We start from the raw sequence: 26,175 nt of genomic DNA, 5'->3' as shown, positions 1-26,175 counted from the left end.
ACCTTGAGTCACTGACAATGTGATATTTAATTCAAATTTGAAATAGATAACCCTAGAATAAGCAATAAATACAAAATTTGCCTCAATAAGATTTAAGTTGTATACATCTAAAACAAAAATTATTTTCCTGAATGGAAAAGAAGGTCTAGATTTATTAACCTATGCCTTCGGTATTAGCATTCTTTTCTTTTGAGAGTTACCTCCCTTGTCTGTCGTTCATTATTCATGTCCCCACAATACTAGTCAGATATACGATCATACTGCTCATATGTATAGTCATTGATAGCTGTAGACCTGCCTCAGAAAAATATTACAGTTAAACCTGTCTATAAAGACCACCCATAGGAAGTGGTGCACGACCATTTGGGACCATGTGGTCTTATTAAGCAGGTGGTCTTTATACAGAGGTTGTCGCTAAGGCAGGTTTGATTGTATCAATATTGCTGGTTAGTGTGTTAGTTGATTTTGACATGCCCAAATTTTATTGCAGCATATTAGCATTTAGCTGCAATATTGTAGCTCTGCGAAAAAATTGCTTTCTCCGAAAGGCATACAGTAGTACAGTCGCAGACTATGCCAGTTATGTTTTATTTGTTCAAATGAGCACTTTGATGAATAGTTAAAATGTCACCTTTTGATGGCCTATGTAATCACAATTATACATTCAACTTTAATTCAGCACAGTACTTTCAACAAGAATACATACAATATTCGCCCTCTAATTAGCGCCCCTCCCCTTTGATAGCACCCCTCCCGATTGTCTGGAGAAGGATTGAAGTTGTATAAAGTTAAACAGATTAATGTACCATGAGTCCATGGCTGATTTAACAATGCTTTTGTCAACATGCGTTGCCTCCAACATCAGCATTGTATCCCAGGGCGCTAATTACGGCGAACGGTGGTTAGTCTTTTACATGTAAATCATGACATAATTGGCGTTTAATGCATCTCAAATAGATAAAAGGAATATTTAGTATTTACTGTAACAGATTAATGGACCATGAGTATTTATAACATGGCTGATTTTTACGTCCACAACTTACATTATTGGTTCATTAATAAGCGTCCCCTTTGTTACATAATGTTGAAGTAAGGAACTTTTGTAACTGAAGAAAAATACTAAATCGTCTGTTCCTATTTTTGATAGTGAAAAACTACCGTTTGTCAGCGGTGGAGCATCTTTAATAACATAAAACAGAAATCATCAGTCAAAAAGTGTAGTGTAATAGCTGTATTTATCATTAAAGCCCACTACCTTTCAGAAACGGCTTTTAATTTTTGAAATGGGAATGTAAAACGAGATCGATAATTTTGTAGAGTCGTCAAAGTAATTAACTTACAGTTAATACTACACATATCATCACCTTCTGAACAATTTGACGATCACTGCGCCAGATGGCAAAACAGCGTAATGGCTCTCCACTGTTATATATTATGCAAGAAATCTTGCATGTTTGGTGTTGTAACCTTATCTTAGGGGATCAGTGTATTTTCTGATGTTACTAGTGTTGTTAAAGAGATACTCCAGAAATGTAGTTGGCATAGTCGATAGATCTTTTTGAAATTTTTTTTTTCTCTTCTTTTTGACAAATAAACCATCAAATGAGCAGAAACCAGTGCAAAATAATGAGATTATCCCTTGTTACTATAGAGATGGATATTTTAATTACTGCTGCTTAAATACAACGAATATAGTGTAATTCTTATTTGTCAAGAGTTACTTCCCTTTCTTTCACAATGTATAGGGGAGATAACTAGCTTGTCAGACGATGGGGGCAAGAATTACTTTTCTGAACAGACATTTGATATAATCTACTGTCGTTGTACACATATAAGTTGCACATTATGTCTTTGGATGGCTGGTAAGGATCATAGAAATTTGGTCAGAGCACATTTGTTTAGATCACTGGGCCTAGATTGTGCCATATTGTGGATACTCTCGAAATTGTCAACAAATTCTTTAACACGGATTGAAATTTTTATTGAAAACATCCTTATAGGTTGTAATCATTCATATTTGTTTCAATTATGGAACTCGGACCCCAAAGGTTGACAAACTTTGTCCATTTTTAGGAAATTTTGTTATTGAAATATTTTTCCCAAAGTCTACAAAAGAAAGGATTTTGTCCATATTTAATAGGAAGTTTGAGTTCACCAGTTTTGTATAAGTGATGGGGCCTGTCAATACAGGCCCTGTGGGCCTTATGTGATACTTTCCACCTTGAAATTGTGATATATCCAATAATTGTTTGTTATTTAGCAAGACAAAGTTTAGTAAGAATATAACTACTGTAAAATAGTGATATTGTAATTTATCCATTGTTTACCATTCCATGTAATATAGGTACCATATGTATGCTGTGCCAGGTAATTATAATCCTCAGAAAGCAGTTCAAGTTGACCAAGGCCAAGAAGGAAACTTGATAATAATGCTTTTTAGAGTTATGGCCCATTGTTTAGTACAGCTAGTTACATTTTGATACACAGAAGTTGAAGTAAATGCAAACTAACATTTTTTAAGGAAATAAATACATGTGTAAGTGGTATATTGATCAATTTCATCTCATGCACAATTACGTAGATGTAGTTTAATTCATTAAGTGTGCATGTGTCTAATATATACATGTTATAAGCTAAATTTGCAGCTGTTCCTTGAAAATGTTTTATGCAACAGCTGTCATAGACCCCAATCCACCGATTTCCAATGGTTTACATATTTCTGCAAATCTCTATTTATTTTGTGTATTTCTGGAATTTGCTTCCTGTCATTACATAAATACATCAGTATAATTTCCTTTGGATTCATTCTTTTTGCCAAGAATGTAAGAAGAAAAAATATTGTAAGATAATAGCATACCGGTAATCTCTGTTAGAGAATTTTTGTATAGTAATGTGTAGCAAAGTCAGATTTCTTTGTCATACAGTAATATCATAATGTGTGCTGACATTCATTGTACTTAAGATTTGTAAATGATTGTGACATCTTAAACTTTTGTCAGGGTTTTGAACATTTCTGTGTTAAAAACAAATCCTTTTCATATGAAATTACATCAGTAAAAATATTAAAGAAACAAATAATGGAAAATAAATTTTTAAGAAATTTATTGTTTTAATGTTTTCTATTTTAAGTCATATTTGATCCAAAGGGTCAGGATGACCTAAAGCTATTGTGTTTTCTGAAGAAAAGAAAAATCCGACCTACTAACCTTTTTTTTTTTTGCCAATGTAACCCTAAACAGACATATATTTTTTTTTTGCCTCATCAAGATCCACCAGATTCAGCATAAGAGGCCTAAAAGCCTGAGATCGAGCTTAAGACTTGTAATTTCTGCTCCACTACGTATACAATGCTCTACGATGAGTTCCAATACAAGATCTAACAACTCTTGGGTCAGGGTCACCTCAGCATGACCCCTGTGTGAGTGTGTCGCCTATGACATCTTATTTTGGATGAAAGTAATAACGTTTGTGTTCAGAAAATAAATCTCGTCTGAGGAATCTTAATTATGCAGAAGACTGAAATTAATTATCATCCAGGGATGAAATGTTGATTAGACAGTGATACAAGATTGAAATTAAGATGGCCAAAAACAAAATTTCCGTTTTTCAAAATCGTTTTTAATCAAACAATCCAATACATGATTATTAGCAAAACAAATCAAAACAAGTTCAACAGATTTTCATGGCTCTTCAAAATGTTCAATCTCCATACACCCTAGAATTTCACACACTGCCTCTACTTTCTTCTTACACAACCAACAAACAACAATACTCTTTATACTGTAGAGTCGGTTATTTTTGTGGAAATCATATTTTCACAATTTTGCATGACATTGCTACATTTGTATGTTTGTGAAAATTTAAATCTCAAAATATCAAGAATTTTTTGGTCATATAAACCCTCAAAGCCAGATCACAAAATTTAAAACTGATAAAATTAAATGTTCTATTTTTAAATCGAATCACTAAAATTTTGACCCATGAAAATAACCAGTTGTACAGTATAAAACAAACATTCTTGCACCACTTCATATTAAATAAAAGAAATCTTCACACTTTTCTGATATCATTATCTTTTGTCAGCACTTCGAGAATTAAGTAAGTAATAGTATGCCTCCAATCTTTTTATTTTCATTTCTTTTGAAATTCAGATAATCAGAGCTTTAAATTACACTTTCTACATCTCTTAGCCATGGTATCTTATTATAATGATAGTCGGTGGGTAATTGTACATGTTATTCTTGTACTCAAGTTCAGAAAGTCTGAATTTTAAGAGCATTGGATTTTTTTTACCATAAGGATGGTCATGTTTTAAATTAATTGTGATTCTGTCATTTTTTTATATTGTTCTTTTTATCAAAAAAGATCCACATCCAGTAATCAATAAAATTTATCAGAATTTATGAAATGCACATTTTCGTATTCAAACTTTTTTTGGTCTTAAGTGATTTGATTTTGTCAACAACAGTTATCTTCCCTTCAATAGTGAAGGATCAAATGTACCACCTTGGTAAACACCTTTGATTTTTTTTTTTACCTCTGTAGGGTAAAGTACAAAATGACCTTATTTCATTGCACTGTATTTTGTGTATGTAATATTCAAAAATTAAATACAACACAATTTATCATTTACATCTCTAAATTGTTTAAAAGTTATTGTCCCAAATATATCTGAATTACGATATGTTTATACACCTTTGATCTCAAGGTCATTGCACAATTAATTGGCTCAAGAGGTGCATGTTGTTCATTTCTGGAGATATTTTCAATATAATTTTGTCAAAAAAAAGAAAGAAAAAATACTGGATAAATATAACAAACTAGACAACTAATAAGTCGAAAATCACTTTAAGTTAAATGACAATTTGAAGCAGACAAGAACAACTCCCTTTCATCATCTTCACATAATTTGATAATTAATAACAAATATATCAATCTGAATTCATAACACATTATATATCCGAGCATATCACCTCAAAAAATTCTCTTTGATATTTATTTCATGAAAATGGACACATTTTAAGAATCAAACAATTATTTATGTGATACAAATTAATAAAACACAGATAATTTTGTTAACAAGAGGTTCTGTGTACCTGGACCAAAGTTCAGGTATTAACCAAGATTTGAAGAATTTCTACATTCATTTTGATAATAAATTTCCAATATACGGGTACAGATCTATATAATTACTATAAAGCTTTATATCTTTGAAAATGGCTAATCTCCAAAGCTTTTTTGAACCTAGAATTTTCTTATTAGTAAGTCCGGAATTTTTATTTTGTTTGAATATGAGCCTAAAATTTTATCATAATTGAGTCCGTAATTTTATTTCTTTTGTTTGAATTTAGAATAAAGTTACTAATTGTAAATTTTAGAAATCTTTTAGGATAGATAACATTAAAAGAATTTTACCAACTATTATCATTCAATATCCTCTGCTAATGCCTTATTCAGGGCTTTCGTAACTTTTAATGAGAAATCTGAAAATGGACAATTGACGCAGCACCACAGTATGACATTATCTAACGACCTTATACAACCAAATAAGCCCCTGGAGCACTCACTGAAACTAAACAAGAGAAAAGGAGTTTAGAGAATGCATGCTTTATTGTGACAAGATTAAGACCAGTCTCCACAAAATTATTGCACAAATTTTGAATTAATGAAGCCATCAATCAATTTTCAAAAGAAATAAAATCATATTCATATTTTCAGTATACATTTACATGTAATAAAGATAATTCAAGGTATGTTAACTTGAGATCTGAAAGCAAAAAGGAAGAGAGGCGCTATAAATATGGGGATGCTTATTAGGTTGATTGCGGTAAGGCCAAAAAAAAAAAGTCTGTTTTGGGTTACCTGACCGACCCTAATTTTTTTACCCCCGACCCTTATTTTTTTCCCACTTTTCTACGAAAAAATATTAAAAAGTCAGAATTTTGATCTCAGATTCTGGTTCCGACCATCATTTTAGAGTGAAGAAAAAAAAAAAAAATAATCCTCCCGACCGACCCTATTTTTTTGCCAATGTAACCCTAAACTAGCATTTTTTTTTTGGCCTTACTCATTTGCCAAGAAAGGCAACAATAATATACAAAGGTAAGAGTTCTTACCAGCTGGGACTAACAAAGGACATCTAAAAGGTACACATGTATACATTTAAAAGCCTATTCAAAATCATAACACCGAGACAAAAGTTCCAGAGACCAGACATAAAAAAACATTTGTGTTCAATACATTATATCAAGCATATATTTATATGTATATTTTCACTGATCACAACTTCTCTCCCATATTCTGTGCTAACTGAATAGTCTTCCTTGATTATATTAAGACAAAATAAACGATCCTAATTTCTATTTCTTGACAGGATTTATTACTTTAACGTCCTATTAACAGCTAGGGTCAAGTAAGGACGTGCCAGGTTTGTTGGAGGAGGAAAGCCGGAGTACCAGGAGAAAAACCACCAAGCAGCAGTCATCATCTGGCAATTGCCGCACATGGGATTCAAACTCGTATCACAAAGGTGGAGGGCTTGTGGTAATATGTCAGGACATCTTAACCACTCGGCCACAGTGGCCCCTATTTTTTTCCGTGGCAATGTGAACAGAGCGAGTATCGATCCTTGAAATTGTTTTCTTCACAGATAAAAGGAATTTACAGAAAAGCAAACTATCACATCATGAGATTACAAAATGTAATTCAATTGATGATTGATTATTCCGTCTTTGGATATTAAAGAGTTATCTGCCCTTGGGGGAGGTATTGATTGTGATGTTCATGTTTGCAAGCATATATATATACATGTATATATATAATGTCATGTTTTTCATAAAAATCATGTTTTTCATAAAAATCAATGTGAGTATCATTCACAAAATCATGACATCACAATTAATCTATACCTATACTGGCATGGGACAGAACTCTGTAATATGCAAAGATCATGAAAAGTTTGGGTATACTTTCCAATAACTCAGATATTTTTGTGCACAGGGATATGAAATCACTATAAAGATAATAAGATATTGGCAAAAATAATAAGATGACTTTCTCTAGTCCCTAAACAAATGGAATCAGGCCCACACTAATGTAATTGTACAGTAACTAATGAAGTTATATGTAATCAGGCAAAAAAATAACAAGTTGACTTTCTCTAGTACAATAATTACAGTCCCTAAAGAATCAGACCTGGACTAAAAGGTAACTGTACCTTGGAAAATTGTAATGAATGACTAGGAATGATGTAAACTGGAATGATGAAATAGATATAAGCATGAGAAATACTATCTGTAATCTCCACAGAGTGAGGCCAAGGGAGATAACTCTAATTGATCAGAACTAATTTAAGATATAAATCCTTCACATCGAATGTATAGTGGTTGGAGAGTGCAAAAACTGGGATTTCTAAATTCATGATGAGGATTGAGATCTGAGGAACATTTAGATTTGCCTTTGATATGAAAGGGTAAAAAATGACATCATTGCGCTTTCAGTTAGATGAAATTAAAAATAATTCTTATGACAACTAGTTTAGCTTTGACTAGAAACAATGAATAGAACAATTCAAACAAGATGGTTATGTTAGCATTTCGGTACTCAATCATTACATGTATATTTTATCATATTATTTTAAAATTACATTTAACATGCAATAAATAATACTTTGTATGTGCAACAATTTCATGATACAACAATAATACAAATTTTTAATTTGATTTATAAAACCCAAGTTTCCCATTCGTGTGCTTATACATATGATGAATTCAAATTTGAAAAATGAATAACATTTTGATTAACGTAACCCTGTAATTTTTTTACTGCAATTCATGTTGAGATTCAATAAAACTTCTATAAAAAATCCTTCTGATAACATTGAAAAAATACTCTGCAACCGGCTCTGATTTTCTCAAAAAAAAAGAAGAAAAAAAGGCCAACTTAAGTAACATCAAATATATAAAAGGTGTTAAATTCTTTTACTTAAGTATGCTTTTGACATATGTTTGTTTCGAGAACTCGGTCCTGGAGAACTACAATTACAATTTGCATTGACTATAGATTTTTCAATCTTTTACATTTTACTTGAAAAAATATTCACATGAATCATTTTGCGATTAACTGATAGATCCTTGTAGCCTGATGTTTGATGTCCTCGTTTCTATGGCGACACAAGAGAAACACCTTGGACTTGATGGCGCCGACACTGCTCACACTGTAGAGAGCAGAATACATTGTCTCTGGGCTAGGGGCTTTATCGTCGGGAGGGAGGGATGACACCGAAATGTTCTCCTCTCGAACTGTGTGTAATATATTGGCAAGTAAGGTGGTCATACGCAGAATCAGGGCCTCGTCTGTGCCCTGCTTCAGCAGCTCCAACAGACAGCTAGGCGACTACAATGTACAAAGAAACAACATTCAGAGTTAAGAGGTACGTTGCGTTAGTCAGGGTCATATCAGGATGTGCCAAGTTTGTGGGTGGAGGAAAGCTGGAGTAACCGAAGAAAAACCACCAACCAGCGGCCAGTACATGGCAACTGCATTACATGGGATTTAAACTTGTGACCCAGAGGTGGAAGGCTTGTGGTAATATGTAGAAACATCTTAACCACTCCACCACCACGGCCTCAAACATTGCAGACTTTCAGATATGAAAACAGCATGATCATCTATGGTTGAAACAATTTCAACATGGCCAATTCAATTTTTCGTATAACCTTGAAACAACTTTTGCTCATTTATTGAGAAGTAACAAATGAATTTGAGCATAATTTGAGCATAATAGCAAATTTCAATCAAGAAAAATTTTGTGATTGCAATAAATTATTGTTATTAAATCATGCAAAAAATCATTGGACATTGCATGAAGATAAACAAAGGAGACGGTGACAAGTGATAAGGTGACCTCACTTACGGTATACGGCGAGTATGCGAGAAATTGTTATAGCTTATTGTATTTTCTTCTGTTATTGCATTCAAAGGAAAAGGTAATTGGAAATTGTATGAAAACAACGTATGACAGTGATAGATCTTTACAAGACTTTGACCATACCTTTGCGGCGAGTATGTGAGGGACCATCTCCGTACTACAGGACAGATTGACGAGAACCTTCAGCGACTGTAACTGTATACTACGCTGGTGTGTGTCCAGTAGGTCGTACAGTTTCTGGATGAGTCGGGTGTAGTGGCGATGGTACTGGTCCGTCAGGGACAGGTTGGTGAGTGCCTGTAGGGACGACAGACAGACACTCTCTCCCGTCTCATTCTCCAGCGTCAGGTCCACCAGGGTGGGCACACACGACTAAAACAGGAATATCATGTCATTGTAGATCTATCACATTAAAAGTCAAATCATTGATGTTAGCATGAAATTTATAAAAGATTCAAAAATATATACATGTAAATGATAGTGTAGTGACATTGATGAAACAGAGAATGCTCCTGGTCATCTTTTCCTTGTTCTTTTTTGAGTCTCTTTACCAAATGGACGTATATATTTATCTCTGACCTAGCATCAGGGCTGTCATTGTTGATCAAAATTTTGTCTTATTCAAGATAATATAAGGGAATCAATCCCAACGTACAACTTTTAAGTACATGTACCTTGTAAATGAAAGAAGTGTGGTTGGCAAGATAACCAATTAAAATGTTTAATAATAACATGCATAATATCACACGGCAGTTCAAAAACTTTGAGTCAGCATTCAATATATAAAGGTACAGGTTAAACTGGTGTGATATATATCATAGAAATTATACATCACTTCAATTTTTGATTTTGAATTTTTTGTTTATTAAATTTCTTTTTATATTGGACAGTTATCAAAAGTCTGCAATTCCCATTCCTGCAAAACATTATCTTTTAAATCAAACATTTTTTCAAAGAAATTGGTAAAAAAATAAAGACCTTCATAACGATTGTTGATAGAACTAGGAAGCAAATGAATAAGGCAAGATAGCTTTTGCAAAGTCATTAATTCAGTTTAAAAGTATGATAGTACTATAAGCTTGACTTTCACAAAATTCTGCTAAGCACACATACTGAATAAAGCAAATTAATGTAAATAATAAATATCCTGTTTTATTGGCCTACAGCACAGACAAGTAGGTACATATGTATTATGTTTCCTGAGAATAGTAACAATGACTTTAAACTTTGATCCATTTTCACTAAAAATCAAACTGGTTTCAAAATATGATGTATCTCATTCTATTGGTCAAAATCTGAAGTAGATTACACCACAGGAGGTTGATGTTCTGTCAAGAAAGATATAAAAAATTTTTTCCTTATATACTATATACATGAGATCCCAGAGGGATCTTTGCGCCCACCAAAGAATGATCTATGTCTGACAAAGGAAAGAGGGATCTTTTCTCTGCTTTTCAAACTTTTACTACATATTACTACATATGGAATTTGAGAATGATCCTTTAAGTACTTTCTGAGATATATAACAGTAACAAACTTCAATTATCAAAAAACAAGATGGCTACCTGTCGGCCATCTTTTTGACCGATCTGAATATGCAATATGCACAACTAAGGTCCTTGGGGAACTTACATATAAAATTTTAGACGGATCATTTCAGTACTTTTCTGAGAAAAAATAGTAACAATTTTAAATTAAGCTTCAACCATCAAAATCCAAGATGGCGGCCTGTCGGCCATCTTGTTCACTTTTCGGTCCGAAAATGCGATATGCACAACTAGACCCCAATGGGAACCTGCACATGCAATTTGACACAGATCCCTTCAGTACTTTCTGAGAAATAGCGGTAACAAAATTCAATTCTCAAAATCAAAGATGGCGTCCTGTCGGCCATCTTGTTGATCTATAAGTCCCAAAATGTAATATGCACAACTAAGGGCCCTAGGGGAACCTACCGGTATATGTGAAATTTGAGAAGAATCCCTTCAGCACTTTCCGAGAAATAGTGGTAACAATATTAATTGTCAAAATCCAAGATGGCAGCCTGTCGGCCATCTTGTTGACCAATTGGTCCCAAAATGCAATATGCACAACAAGGGCCCCAGGGGAATCTACATGTGAAATTTGAGAAGAATTCCTTCAGCATTTCTGAGAAATAGCGGTAACAAACTAATTGTCAAAATCCAAAATGGCGGCCTGTCGGCCATTTTGTTGACCAATTGGTCCCAAAATGCAATATGCACAACTAAACCCCTAGGGGAACCTACATGTGAAATTTGAGAGTGATCCCATCCGTACTTTCTGAGAAATAGCGTTAACAAATTTAAACTATCAAAATCCAAGATGGCGTCCTGTCGGCAATCTTGTTCACCGATTGGTACCAAAATGCAATATGCAAAACCAGGGACCTAGGGGACCATGCACATGCAATTTGAGACAGATCCCTTCAGTACTTTTTGAGAAATAGCGGTAACAAACTTCAATTATCAAAATCCAAGATGGCGGCCTGTCGGCCATCTTGTTGAGCGATCAGTCCCAAAATGCAATATGCACAACTAGGGCCCTAGGGGAACCTATATGTGAAATTTGAGAAGAATTCCTTCAGCACTTTCCGAGAAATAGCGGTAACAAACTTCAATTGTCAAAATCCAAGATGGCGGCCTGTCGGCCATCTTGTTGACGGATCGGTCCAAAAATGCAATATGCACAACTAGGGCCCTAGGGAAACCTACATGTGAAGTTTGAGAAGAATCCCTTCAGCACTTTCTGAGAAATAGCGGTAACAAACTTTAACTGTCAAAATCCAAGATGGCTACCTGGCGGCCATTTCGTTGACGGATTGGTACCAAAATGCAATATGCACAACTAGGGCCCTAGGGGAATCTACATATGAAATTTGAGAAAGATCCCTTCAGTCCTTTCTGAGAAATAGCGGTAACAAGAATTGTTAACGGACGGAAGGACGGACGGTAGGACGGACAGACGGACGGAAGGACGGACCACGGACCACGGACGAAAAATGATTTGAATAGCCCACTATCTGATGATGGTGGGCTAAAAACACCATTCATCATATCAGGTCAATAAAGATGCCAGATATTGTGCCTGAGCAAGAAAGTCAACGAAATATATGATAGCATCAATTGTTAAATTACGAAGGGACATAACTCCTGTAAAACAGTTAAATCTCATGTTTTTTTAAAATAAAGCAATATGTATTGGGCAGTCTAACAGATTACAGAAATAATGTTACAATTCACACGATATTTTTATTGAAGTACTGACATATCAAAAGGAGAGAGTAAATAAGGTATAAAATGGCCACGGAAGATGTATAATGATGCTCATTTACAATGGAAAGTTAAAGCATTAAAACAGAAAGAGTAGTAATTCATGACAAAGGAACACGGCCATGCAGGCCAGCTGTAGGCCTATACCATAGATGGTAAAAGTTGCATTCAAAGGTATGAAAGTCAGCCAAACATTCAATATGGATACGGAAAAATGGTTTTATTTAAGGATATCAGACTTATAGGACATTACAGTATTGTGTTGAGAGCTTTCCTGTATAGCCAGTTCTACCAGTGTAGGAACACATCCCTGTGGAAAACACCAGACAATAAGTTTCAAAGGTTAACTTTCCTAACATTAGATCGTCAAATGATAATCTATGTGTAATTTTTTCCCTGAAAATTCAGCAAATTTACATCACAGTATTTTAAAGATTCAAATTGTTTTGAAAACATCATAATCAGCCCAAGAAATTTTCTATTCTGATTTTTCAGATTTTTTTTTTTTTTTTTTTTTTTTGAATTTTTACTACCGTATTTTCTGGTACTCATATTTGTTTGTTTGATTTTATTTGACTACCCATCACATAAAAATTGAATATCACAATATCTAATGTAAAATCAAAAGACCAATCACATTCCAGAGCTTACCTCAAGGTTTTTGTGGTTTTCGGTGTTGGCCGATAGGTTGGTGATGGCTGTAGCCACGGAGCTGACAACTTCCTGGGACGACTTGACCCCAAGCCTCAAGGACATACTCTTGGATCGGAGCAATTTACTTAGTTTCTCCAGGCATCCATGTTCACGAAATAAATTCTGTAAAGACAAAAGTCAGAGATTATAAGACACAACAAGACAACAATAACAAGATACTGGATTAGAGTATATGGCACACACCAAATTGTATATAGAATTGGTTCTTTTTAATATTTCAGAGTTATCTCCCCTGGAGTGGGTAATGGTGATAATTTGAATAACCTGTTCAGGTTATAACTCTGTTAGGAGAAAAATATTAGTTATATCATAACAATTCGTCAACTACACAAACCCTTTTTTGTGCCAGGATGTAGTTTTAACCTCCAGATAGACCTGCCTATACCAGGAAGTTCTAGCAACTAATACTGTGTACAACAAATATTAAACCGTAGCTCACTCTGACCTTTTAACATTCAATGTGTCCTCAAATGCATTGAAATACAGCGAGACACATTTATTCAGATTTTAATATAACCTGTGGATGCACTTGATCAAGAGAGGATTGATTCGCTTTCATTTTGTATAGTTTTTTCACTAAGTAAGTACAAATGATGTAATTTGCACTGTTTATCTAGTCATGATTCCATCAGAATCTTAAATAAACGATATCTTATTGTAGAAGATCAAACGAAAAACCAAATGTATTTCTCATCATACAAGTTCTAAAATGGCCCCAATAAGGTTTAAACAATCTTTCTCTCTTTAAGGCATCCAGTAGACCCCTGAGATTGTTGTTTTTGACAAATTGATTCTTCAAAAAAAATAATAAAGGTTGTAATTTGTATGATTGAGAACAAAACTGATGAAGAGTTACTGAGTATGCAGAGATTTTAAAGGGTCAATTGGGTTACCAGAAATACAAATATTTTTTGTACGGCCTTAACCTGACACCTCCTTAAATAACTAAAAAAATAAATAAATAAAGGTTGTAATTTGTATGATTGAGAACAAAACTGATAAAGATTTATTGAGTATGCACAGATTTTAAAGGGTCAATTGGGTTACCAGAAATACATATATTTTTTGTATAGCCTTAACCTGCCACCTCCTTAATTAACTAAAAAAAAAATAAAAAATAAAATAAAGGTTGTAGTTTGTATGATTGAGAACAAAACTGATAAAGAGTTATTGAGTATGCACAGATTTTAAAGGGTCAATTGGGTTACCAGAAATACATATATTTTTTGTATGGCCTAAACCTGGCACCTCCTTAAATAACTCCGCTGGCTATTAATAAGGACAGAAAATAAAAGCAATATATAAATCACACTAGCTCTCCACAGCTTCTTGGTCACGTACGACTTTGAGGTGAACTTTGAGGCCATCACCGTGTAGTTTTCAGTCAATATTTTTTTTCTTCTGGATCCGATATTCACCGATTTCTAGCATGTCTTTAAATGAGCATAGCTATGAGAGGATATAAAGCACCAATGAACAAAACAACAGAGTGCTAGATAAGCTTTATAGAACATTTCCCCAAACAACAAGGCAATATAAAACGAATACCAGACTTAAATGTCAATATTACATAATATATATTGCCCCTGTGTATACTTCATGGCTCAAAATGAGTTTTACACAGGAACAGTAAAAGGTAATAAATTCTGTTTACATGTCTACATAACATGCAAAGCTTCCTGCGGATCTATCTGTCAGAAACACGTACGATACAGACATTCAAGTAACGGTGTATATAACTGCGCAATGTCGGAATAATTTAACATTAAAAAAAAAAAAGAGTTTTTTTTCTGGAAGATGTTAGTATACTAATATCTTCTTTCAGTAATTAATCAAATCACTTACAGTAATATAAAATCAAAATGAGAATGTCAAATAAAGAATTGATGTCACTAATATTTTTTATTCCATGAAGGTAAAGGTATGAAAAAAAATAAAATAACGGTAAGTATTTGTGTGGCAGATTCTAACAATTTTTTTTTGTATATGAGTGTATCTGATAATTTAAATATTTAAAAGATTATTGCAATGATAGATACTGTATTGTTACTATAATAGTTACAGTAAATCGGTCAGACTGCACCAAATACCTTTAGTGCCAGACTTACCACACCGTTCCCTAAGACAATGCATGACTGCAGCTGCAGTATAAGGTTAGTGTGCCAATCAATATTACATTCCCAAAGGTAATTTGTTTTTAATCTAAAGTCTATTGTTGCCATTCAGCCAACTTTGAGAACTCAAAGGCATTTTGAAGGCACCACATTTATGTCACTGCGACTTTGAATTCAAAAGATCAAAGGTCAAAATAATGTGATTAGATTGAAGTAGCGACATGCAGGGTGTTTTAAATAAGCAATACTGAGAAGGCCAAATACCTGGATTTAGAAGCTATAAATTACGTTTTTTTTAACCTTTAGAGGTCATGGTTGCACCCCAAAGGGATAGCAATATGCATTCTACAACCCTAGCATGTCTTACATTAAAAAACATTTTTCGTCCTACATAAAAGAAATATTTTTCACCGTTCATAAAAAAATATTTCTTGTGTTACACAAACTGTTTTACGTGAGCACGTAAACGTTTTACATGCTCACGTTATAGGTTTTACGTGAGCACGTAAAAGAAAAAAATATATTTCACCTTACATAAAAAATATTTTTTGTCTTACATTAAAAAAAATTTTTTTGTCCTACATAAAAAATAAATTTTTTTCACCATACATAAAAAAATATTTCTTGTCTTACACAAAGTGTTTTACGTGAGCACGTAAACGTTTTACGTGCTCACGTAATAAGTTTTACATGAGCATGTAAAAGAAAAAAATATTTTTCACCCTACACAAAATATATATTTTTTGTCCTACATTAAAAAAAAAATTTTTCTTGTCACTTCTGTGCCTCCGTACAGACTCTAGCTCTTAATTAGTTTTTTTTTTATTAAGGTCAATTTATTTACTGCAAATATGGTATAGTTTTCATGTTTGTAGCAAATAATTGTACCAGCTCTACTATAACTATGTGAGGAGTTTTAAAGGAGGATAAAAGTCAGAGTACCAGGAGAAAAACACTGGATTACAAGGTCAGGTACCTAGTTTTAATAACTGTTTATAGGAGACCCTCAAAAGGCCAGATAACCACATTTAACCTCTATTAAACATTAGTCCATTAAATTTTTCAAAGTTTATTCAGGTTTTTTTTTTAATATTTGACACTCTTTATTAGCATGACCCAGGTATATATATATTCTTTATTTCTTACTTTATTCATTTTACATTGATTGCGAAACAATTTCTTAGACTGATGCAAGTGTGCAAGAGGTCTAAGAGTTGGAGAGCCCAGAAAAAACCCATGTGGTCAGGCAGGTCACCCGGCCCCTGACCATTTGACATGCATGCATGGCTTGATGATTGTCGAGTGGCAATTAACTACAACACCACCCGTTCACCCAAGACATTTGTATTTATATGCATCTTATTTTTGAAAGGAGATTGTAAAGCCATATACATATTACACCTGATCATGGTACATTATCAATTGATAAGCAAACATGCAATCTGTTAACGTTAAATCATTTCCAAAACTGATTGAACCTGAATCACTCACCTCGGTCCATAAAGTCTCAATCAGAAATGTCAACAATAACACTCTCTTTAGATCCCAAATCACCTAAAATCCATTTTGATTAGCGAGAATTTCGGTAAGTGTTATGACCACTCGGAAGACGTGCCTTCCAACAATTGGTCCCGACAAACTGGGTCTATAAAGGCAACGTAGCGGAGGAATGCACGCTGAATTATTTATAGCGCCAAGCAGCACTTAGAACACAGGTACACAAAGGTAACCCAGGAAAAGGAGAGGTATGAATACTTCATCTCACATTGATTATAGCAGTTATGGAATACTTAAGGTTATACTGGTATATAAACAACTACAGGGCCGCGGGAACAAAAGTCCATTGTTTAATTAGTAGGTATCACGTCTTCGTTATACTTTTGTATTGACGACAAATATACTGATGAGATTAATGAATACACGCATCACGGAACAGCTGGAGTTATCTTTAATTAGACATGTCTGCCAAAAAACTTGAGGTTTGAGGAAACAATAAGAGGATGAACTATGTCAATAGAAGCACTGCTGTCGCGATCAATTAAAATGATGGGTAAGACTATTCAAGCTGATGAGCTTTGGGCATCAATCAGTGCACGGTAATCAAGGATCAATAAACAAGTATATATGGTTTTTACCTACTTAAACTTTACCATATTTAACATAAACAAAACCCTGTCCAAGACTCACAGATTTTTTAATAAAATCTCATGCAATGACGACAATCTCAAATATACTGACGAGGCTATAATTAATTAATGTATGCGTCACAGATCAACTGGAGTAAATATTTAATTAGAAATGTCTGCCAAAAAATTTGACATTAAAGGAACAATAAGGCATAAAATGTTTTTACTACTGTAACATTAACTGTCTTTTCTAATAGAATAAACAATACTGTGTAACTGAACCCTTTTAACTATTTTGGTTTGGGGATGTCAATGCTTTTAAAAAGACTCTTCTTGCATTTTTTCTCCACCAAAGGGAATAGGCCACAAAGACTTACAGAAATGGTAGTCTTTGGATTTTGATACACCAAAATAACACTTCTAAGCAATTATTATCATTATATTAATTTCATTTAAGGGAAAGTACATTTCAACATTTGCACTAAAATCTTAACCAAAGCCAGCACAAGTCTCCTTTTCTTCTATCATCTAGAGGCAAACTGATGAACTTAGTTGATCTTGTATATGAAGCATTCTAAGTTATGCATGTTTCTGAATGCAATACAATGTAATACAGGAGGTATGAGATCCGATAACAACGTGGGTAAAGCACAATTTACTGTTAATTAGCCCCATCAATCCAGTGATTATGACATCATCATTTGACATGATTTTTGTCATGTCATAATCATCGGATGGTTGGACTTATCAAAGCTAAATTGTACTTTACCCATGCTACTTTGGAATCTCTAAACCCCCATATTTCTTTGCACATTTATGAAATATTGGCATTATACTAAGAATGATGCTGAGACTGATTAACACTGAGACATTGAAACTAACACTGTATATAGCCATAAACAAAATCTAAACAGTGAAAACACCATCAATAATTACAATATTTGTAGCAAAAATTCTAAATTAGCAGGTGACAATCATCAAACAATTCTTAAAAAAACTTCAAATATTCTGATTTTTTTGTCACTGTTGCAACAAATCACCGTATAATAAATAAATTATTTATGTAAGCTCTAATAAGGCTACAATGACACCCTACCTGTTCATACTGTAGCTGTAGATCGAGGGCTCTACTATAGATATATCACCTGAGCTTACAGAGCACCTGCTCCAATCGACAACCTGTAGATTGTAATGCTAGATATACGCATATTATCAGGTCATACTAAATCAGCATTTTTCGTTTTTCTCTACCGCTGAGTTATAAGCTTGATACTATAATATACATATTTATACTGTTGGTTAAAAAATTCTGTGCCATGTGGTGCAGTCAGTTTGTCTAATTGTTTAAGATAGTATAGTCTGCTCTTTGCAGTGTATACATATCTCAGTTAGCATTTGTCAGTCTTTCTTACAATTCTGTTTAAGTGACATTGAAATTTGGGTAAACTTTATATTAGAAACAAATCATGGTTCGATGAAAGTTGGAGCAGTTGGGTATTCCTGTGACCTAGCTGCAAGAAAATGTCCACTGTAGTCACACAATTTGTGCAAGGCTACAGGTAAACATATAACCTGCTCTTTACTTTATAGGTATATACAGGGTACATATACATGTAGCATAAACCCAAACCCGCAACAGTGGAGAGTAAATCAATTTTTGTCTAGAACTTTTTAAACTTAAATCTCTTTTACAGTTGCTAAGTTATTGTTCTCGATAAAAAATATTTTTGAAGAGTAACTTCCCCTTATAAACAAAACAAATACTAGATCTGTCACCAGAGTCGACAATTAATACTCCCTGCTGCACAAATTTAGTAATATTTCCATTAATATTGGACATTGTAGAATCCAAAATAATTTACTCAACTCCTCTTTATGTCAGGGTTCTGTGTACCAAATTTTATCAAAATCTGTCAAGCAGTTTAGGAGGAGTTTGCTGAACAATGATGTGTTTACAGACAGACGGACGAACGGACAACCTCATTCCAGTATACCCCCTTAACTTTGTTGTGGGGGGTATAGAAATGAAGCACTTATTTCAATTAGTGAAATGCCTAAATTTTACAAAGAAATTAAGAACAGTAAGTTCAAAATAAACTGAAGCCTTACCCCTTCTCTATTTCTGTGTGATCAATAACAATATGATACCCAAGATCAACTTAAAACTAAAATACAAACATCAAATTCATTTTTTTTATCCTTCAATATGAATAACTAATTCATAAATACATACCCTGTTTCAAACTAAGCTATGGATTTTCCAAAGTATTTCACAAAATATCATGAGATTACCTTTGAAATATGGTCAGGGACATGCTTGGATATATATCAAATAGGTTTACAGCTACAGTGGATAGTGACTATGCATATTTCCATGCTATAGTATCTGACCTACAGATGTTGATTTAATATTCCGTGTAATGAAATCAATACTACAGATTTAAGGTGTCATTTTAAATACTAGTACCTCATTCCATGACATGTACCAGTATATGCACTGAAAAGTCCAGATCAATGATCAAAACTTCAGTTAAACCTGCCTGAAGTAGTGACGACCACCTTGTGACCACCTCTGTATAGAGACTGCCTGCTTTATATGACCATATTCTCATTCTCTGGGTATATACGCGTACCCCTAAGGTTTATTTTAACACAATTTGACCTGTGTAATTACCATTGCATATCATTCATATTGTTAATAATATACCGTATCATCAATTTTGACTCATATTCAGCACTTGTGATCTTGGTAGACAAAATTGGTTTGAGTACAGCAAGTTAAATTGAATGTTAAACTTCAATTAACATGTACCTTTAACAAGTAAACTAAACATTGTAAGGGTTTTAAGTTTATATAATTTTAAAACTGAATTAGGTCACAGATTACAAGATTCAATGGTAAGTGATGGTTTACTGATCACCTGTAATAGCTAGCTTATAGACACCTACCTGATTACGTGTGAAGGTAGAACTCTTCTTGATACCATTGAGTGCAGCTTGTTGAAGCTTCGTCTCTGGGTGAGACAGCAGTGCTACTAGGATTTCTGCATTACCGCCGGACAGGATGCCGGGAGTATTCTGGGACACCAAGATGGCAGTTGATATGTCATCCTGGTCATACCGACCGACCTCCCACGTATCCTCGTCTTCCTCTTCTGTATCTCCGTTTGTCATTGCTGATCCTCCATCCCTCTCTGGCGACCTTTGACCTTGATCACTTGTCTGTTGATGTTCAACTAACACTTCATCACTTTCTTGTGACCTCTGAACTTGACCTATTGACTCTGAACTTTGACCCTGTTGTGATAATGATGAGCTAACCTTTGTCTCTTTGCTAGGCTGTATCGCCTGTTCTACAACTGTCCTACGTGCATTTTCAGGTTCTACAGAATCTAAGGCACCTGTATCTTTCTGGTGTGTTTCTGTCCTGTCACTTTCTGTTTTATCTGAATTTTTCTTCTTATTATCATCTGTGCTATTTTCAAGATCATCTCGACCTTCAAAAAATTCTGTTAGAGATTTCGTCACAGCCTCGGCCAGGGGATCAAACTTGACCTTTTGTTTACTTTTTGTCTTCTGCGGCTCTGTCACTAGCCTGCACACGCCATTTTCACAGACATAGTTATCTGGCATGCTGCTATCCCCACTCCCCGTTATTTGACCTTCCACTTGTACAGCAGACGTCTTCTGTGACAAGGAAGCATCGCCTGATGCCGAAACTATCGTATCTTTTCCTGCTGATGTTTGCACTATAACATTTGAGGTTGGTGGCTTCGGATCCTTGGGTACTTGACCTAAAACAGTTATATGTAAGTCATTTGCTATGTCATCAAGTCTATGATCAAGGTCCGATTTAGACCTTGTGCGAAACATTTCTCCCTTGTATACATTTTTCCTTTGAACAGTTACTGGTGTGATTTTCTTGCTGCTCTTTTTCCCTATTTTCAATTTCGTAGTTACCACTACCTCTTCCAAATTAGACACATTTTGGTGAGAATCAATTGCCTGTTTCAGTTTTTCTTTCAGAAACTTCTTCATCGTTTCCTGGTTATCAGGAGAGAATGTCATGGTGACCAATGATGTGCCCCTGTCTGTGCCAGGTTCCTCTCTGGATCCCGACTCTCTACTCAATCGATCATTGCACACACTATCCTGGTCACCTTTGAAAATTTATAGCATTCTGTATTTGCATATTAAAGAGTTATCTGCTCTTGTGGGTAGGTATTGTTTGTGCCATCATGTGTTTGCGAACATAACATCATACTCTTTGTAGTAAACGATGTGACTTACGTCACAATGGATACCTACCAACAAGGGAGCTAACTCTGTAATATGCAAAGACAGAATGATGCTAGATTTACTATCATTCATTTCTTCTGAAAATTTACACCACACACTTGCAAGCAAAAACTGATTTGTAATTATCTAATGACAAAATCAAATCATTCTTTTTTTTTTTATCTTTGAAACTAATCTGTTTAAGTGGTTTATAAATACTGTCTACTTTTGCAAACAACTAGTCTAAGAAAATCACACCAGCATGATGTCCAAAAAATTTGTGAAAAGTGATATCATTCCACTGTAGTGCAAACCCAATATATGAACAATGAGCAAATTAATATTATAAATGTATGTACAGCATAATTTTATCTTATGCCTTCCCTCTGTATGGAATATTTGGAACAAGATATCAATGGACAGACTTAAAGGCCCACTACCTTTCCGAAACGGTTTTTGATTTTTAAAATGGGAATGTAAAGCGAGATTAATAATTTTGTCGAGTGGCAAAAGTTATTAACTTAACGTTAATACTACACTTATTATCACCTCCTAAACAATTTAATTAAAATAAATAAAATGTTAATTTTCATAACGCGGGTCGTCTTATGTTTTCCCCGTTGTCCTAAATACCGCGCGGTAGTTGACTATCACTGCGGCAGACGGTAAAACAGCGAAATGACTCCCCATTGTTATCATGTATTACGCAGGAAATTTAGCATATGTTTGATGTTATAACCTCATCTTAGGCCATCGGTATATATTTTCTGAGATAATTAATGTTTTAAAGAAATCTTTATATTTTGCTCCGGAAAGGTAGTGGACCTTTAAGGCCCTGCACCATCTTTCTGAAACCAAATATTTAAAGTTTCTTAAAAACAATTAGAGTTAAACACTGTTAAAACGAATCTCTAGGAACCATCAAATCACTTTGTTATAAGCATAGTTCGTGTTATTCACTTATTACAGACATCTTTTAGGAACATTGACAAGGAATGAAAATTATTACGTTATAACCATGAATTTGATATAAACATGTTTTACTGTAACAAATAAGAAAATTGATATTGATGACCTAAGCTTAGATGAGATTACAACACCAAACAAGTAATGCAAGTTTCCCAGCCTGGCTAAAGAAGCTTAGTACATCACAATTCAACAAACTATAATATTGGTTATGCAATAAGTACCGGTTTTGCATGCACCAAAGCAAAATAAATGATTTCATATTTATTTTTGTGTTAATTAGACACATATCTACATGATGTAAACACCAATAATTGTTTAAATGATGGGTATGGCTTTTATACTCTACCTGTCTGTGCGTGGTGGAGCATATATTCCTAGAGTAGTACATATATAGCATGTTATTTTTGTGTCACAGTGTAGTGAATTGTTGAAGCAGGAAGGAATGTGTGTGCAATTGGTCGAACTACTATTGTACACATAGAGATTGGCAACTCCGCCATTTTTAAGATCGGCAGATGTACCTCTGTATGTGCTTAGGGGTTTCAAAGTTCAATAATTTTCAGATGGTTTGAGTACAATTTTGGATAGGAAAAATAATACTTTAACTTATATATTAATAAAACAAAAATGCACATGTCCAGTTCTGCATGTCTGATATTCGTAAAACCAGGTAAAATTGCTGATTTTCATGCTTTTAAAAAATCATATTAAATAACTTGAATCAGGAAAACTGGTCACATTAAACCATGATATAATGTTTAAACATTGTTGTTGATGCAAAAAAATCATGTTGAGAAGAATGCATTTAAAAGTTAAGTTAGCCAAGGGAAAATGCCTATAAACCAGAGGTCCTGCTGCCTGTCAAAGACAAATGTAGCGGGATTGGACTGGGTCAAAATCGGTGACCAGGTAGCTCAGTCGGTAGAGCACTCGGCTAGTGTTCCAAGGGTCCCGGGTTCGAATCCCGGTCTGGCCGCTACATTTTCTCCTCTCCTGTTACATAATTGGTGCCTAACTAAATAACCCACAGTGGTGTTGTTTGGAAGGGTCTCGTATGTCTTCGAGGGCAAAGACTTCGAGAAAGACGGGAGGAGTGTAGCGGGATTGGACTGGGTCAATCATCGGTGACCAGGTAGCTCAGTCAGAAGAGCACTCGGCTAGTGCTCTGAGGGTCCTGGGTTTGAATCCCGGTCTGGCCGCAACATTTTTCTCCTCTCCTGTTACACAAAGAAGGAGTTTCCAATCTCTATGTATACAGTATATACAGTGACGTGCCAAAAGTCTTTCACATTTTTATGACGTCGCGTCGTCTTGTGATTTGTAATATTGCAACTTTAGAAAACCATAACTCAGAAACCATGGAACACACCTACCTGATATTTTAGTATTTTGTTGCGTGACCCTTTGCCTTAATTACTGCTTGGACTCGTCTTGGTAAAGTTGCATACAGCGCAGCAATATACCCCGGAGTAAATGAAGTCCAAATCAGAGTTACAGCATCAATAAGTTCTTGGCGACTTTTAATAGTATGCTGCACTCTCTGTAGACGAATCTTAATCATTCTCCATACATTTTCAATAATGTTTATATCTGGAGACTGAGAAGGCCAGGTTAAACAATTAATATTGTTTTCTGTTTTCCACTGCTGGGCCCTTCCCGACATGTGTGCAGGACAGTTATCATCTTGGAATATCCAAGGCTTATCAGGAAAATGTTTCAAGACAACAGGCCATAAATTTTGATCTAATAGTTCAATGTACTTATCTGTATTTAAATTTCCTTCTATTGGTCTCAGCACACCTACTCCGGAGGCACAAACACACCCCCAAAACGACACTGACACTCGGGAACTACCGTGACGTACAGTCCTGATCCCCAAACACTCGGGACGCCATTTCTCGTCGGCTTTTCTCCACACATACACTTTTTGATCAGTACCTAAAACTACTTGTGTCTCATCAGAGAATATTACAGTGTTCCAATTTTCAGAAATTGTCCAATTTTTATGTCCCCGGCACCACTCAACTCGTTTTTTCCTGTTAACTGCCGATATCGTCAACGTCTTACATACAGACCGCCTGGAATAACCCTCAAAATGTAATCTTCTCTGTACAGTACGTTTTGAAACTTTAACAGGAGTAAATGAATTAAATTGTGTAGATAAATCTGTCAATGTTTGCCGACGATCATGTTTTACTAGGCGAAAAAGTTGTCGATCCCCCTGTTCACTTGTTAATCTGGGCCGCCCGCTTCGCTGCTTATTTTCAATACTTTCTCTTTCTTTAAAATTCTTTAAAAAATTACTGATGGTTGAATGGGAGAATCCTACAATTTTGGCAATATCTACAACTTTTCTACCACCTTCTTTCAATCGTACCACTTGTTCCTTTTCAGCCAACGTCAATTCCCGGCGAACCATCCTTCATGATTGTTGACGTCTGCTACAAAACTAAAAATAGCCCCACGCGAATTTGACAGATATAGGAGATAACCCCCGCACTTCATCTTGCACAACACAAAAGAGTTCCGATTCTAGTACTAATTTTTGGATCGCGAGGAAAGAAATTCTAATTACTTCCGGGTATTGACCGATGACGCCTCATAAAATGTGAAAGACTTTTGGCACGACACTGTATATAATGTTTCTGATGTACAGTAGTCATGACCCAGATATTCCATTACTACCAACTGTTTAAGGGGAGGTAATCCAATCAAATGTCATTAAAAATGAAAACAAAACTTTTACAGTAACTGTCATTGTTCAACATTTTTTTTTTACTGACTGTCCAAACTTTGTGGAATAACTTAAAATATTATTAAACAAAAAGACACTTTGGATTTACGGCAATCTATTTACAAACTTGCATCAGAGAATCTGAATGTTTTCATCGAGCATGATTGTGGACAATGTTGTGGCTGAAAAACGGAAGACACAAGCATTTCTGTGGTGTATCAGCGACAGATAGCAAACACAGTTATTAATCTACCTCTTTTCTTCTTTTTCCACCAGATTAACGACACTATCACAATGCCAACAGCAATTATTGTTCCTGCTCCCACACGTGTAGCCAAGGTCGAAGCCATCTTCTCTTTTGGGACTTGATAGACGTTTCGTCCCAAGGTCTATTCGCCCCGGACATTTCGCCCCACCAACCGGATGAAAACGACGTTTCGTTCCATTACATCGATTAGGGTAAAAATCATATCATTCGGGGGGAAATTAAAAAAAAATCTTTTGAGGTTTTTTTTATCTAATATACAAGTCTTTTTTTCTGCCTTGCGTATGCATGCTGTATGCCATGAAACAAACATAAAATATATTTAAAAAAAATGCAACTGATTAATTTATACATGCTCTTTCTCCAAAGATGAACACCTCTGAGACTCCAAGATTTTCCTGAATAATTTTTTTTTCTCGTATAGATTTTTGAAAAAAGGAATTCATACCATTGAAGAAAATGGAAGAAAAGGCATTATGTCCGTGTGCTCGTTTTTGAGCAATTTTTACTAAGATACCATATTTGACAAAATAGCGGGTTTTATGGGAATTTTGCTGTTTTGATCACATACACGGTCTAAACTCAAGCAGAAACATATACAGTATACATAGAGATTGGAAACTCCTTCTTTGTCTTTGTTGACAGGCAAAGGGACCTCCAGTTTATAGGCATTTTCCCTTGGCTAACTACTTTTAAGTGTATTCTTTTAAACATGATATTTTTGCATCAACACAAAGTTTAAACATTATATATCAT

General features: G+C 34.6%; 1 protein-coding gene across 2 annotated transcripts; it reads right to left on the bottom strand.

Moving 5' to 3' along the window:
* Positions 1 to 3,596: 3,596 nt before the first annotated feature.
* Positions 3,597 to 25,519, bottom strand: LOC138304599 (armadillo repeat-containing X-linked protein 1-like). Of its 2 annotated transcripts, XM_069244763.1 has the most exons (6): positions 25,408 to 25,519; positions 20,123 to 20,967; positions 12,871 to 13,035; positions 12,473 to 12,529; positions 9,053 to 9,301; positions 3,597 to 8,394 (listed from the first exon to the last, which is right to left on the bottom strand). In XM_069244763.1, exons 1-6 carry the CDS (start codon positions 25,502 to 25,504, stop codon positions 8,107 to 8,109), a joined length of 1,701 nt encoding a protein of 566 aa, XP_069100864.1. In that variant the 5' UTR covers positions 25,505 to 25,519; the 3' UTR covers positions 3,597 to 8,106. The 2 variants fall into 2 exon arrangements, with proteins under 2 accessions (XP_069100864.1, XP_069100865.1); XM_069244764.1 differs by lacking the exon at positions 12,473 to 12,529.
* Between the last annotated feature and the right edge of the window lie 656 nt (positions 25,520 to 26,175).

This window comes from Argopecten irradians, chromosome 12, assembly GCF_041381155.1.
Source record: "Argopecten irradians isolate NY chromosome 12, Ai_NY, whole genome shotgun sequence".
NCBI lineage: Eukaryota > Metazoa > Mollusca > Bivalvia > Pectinida > Pectinidae > Argopecten > Argopecten irradians.
Note: the sequence above shows the minus strand (reverse complement) of the source record. Positions and strands in the feature narration are given on the sequence as shown.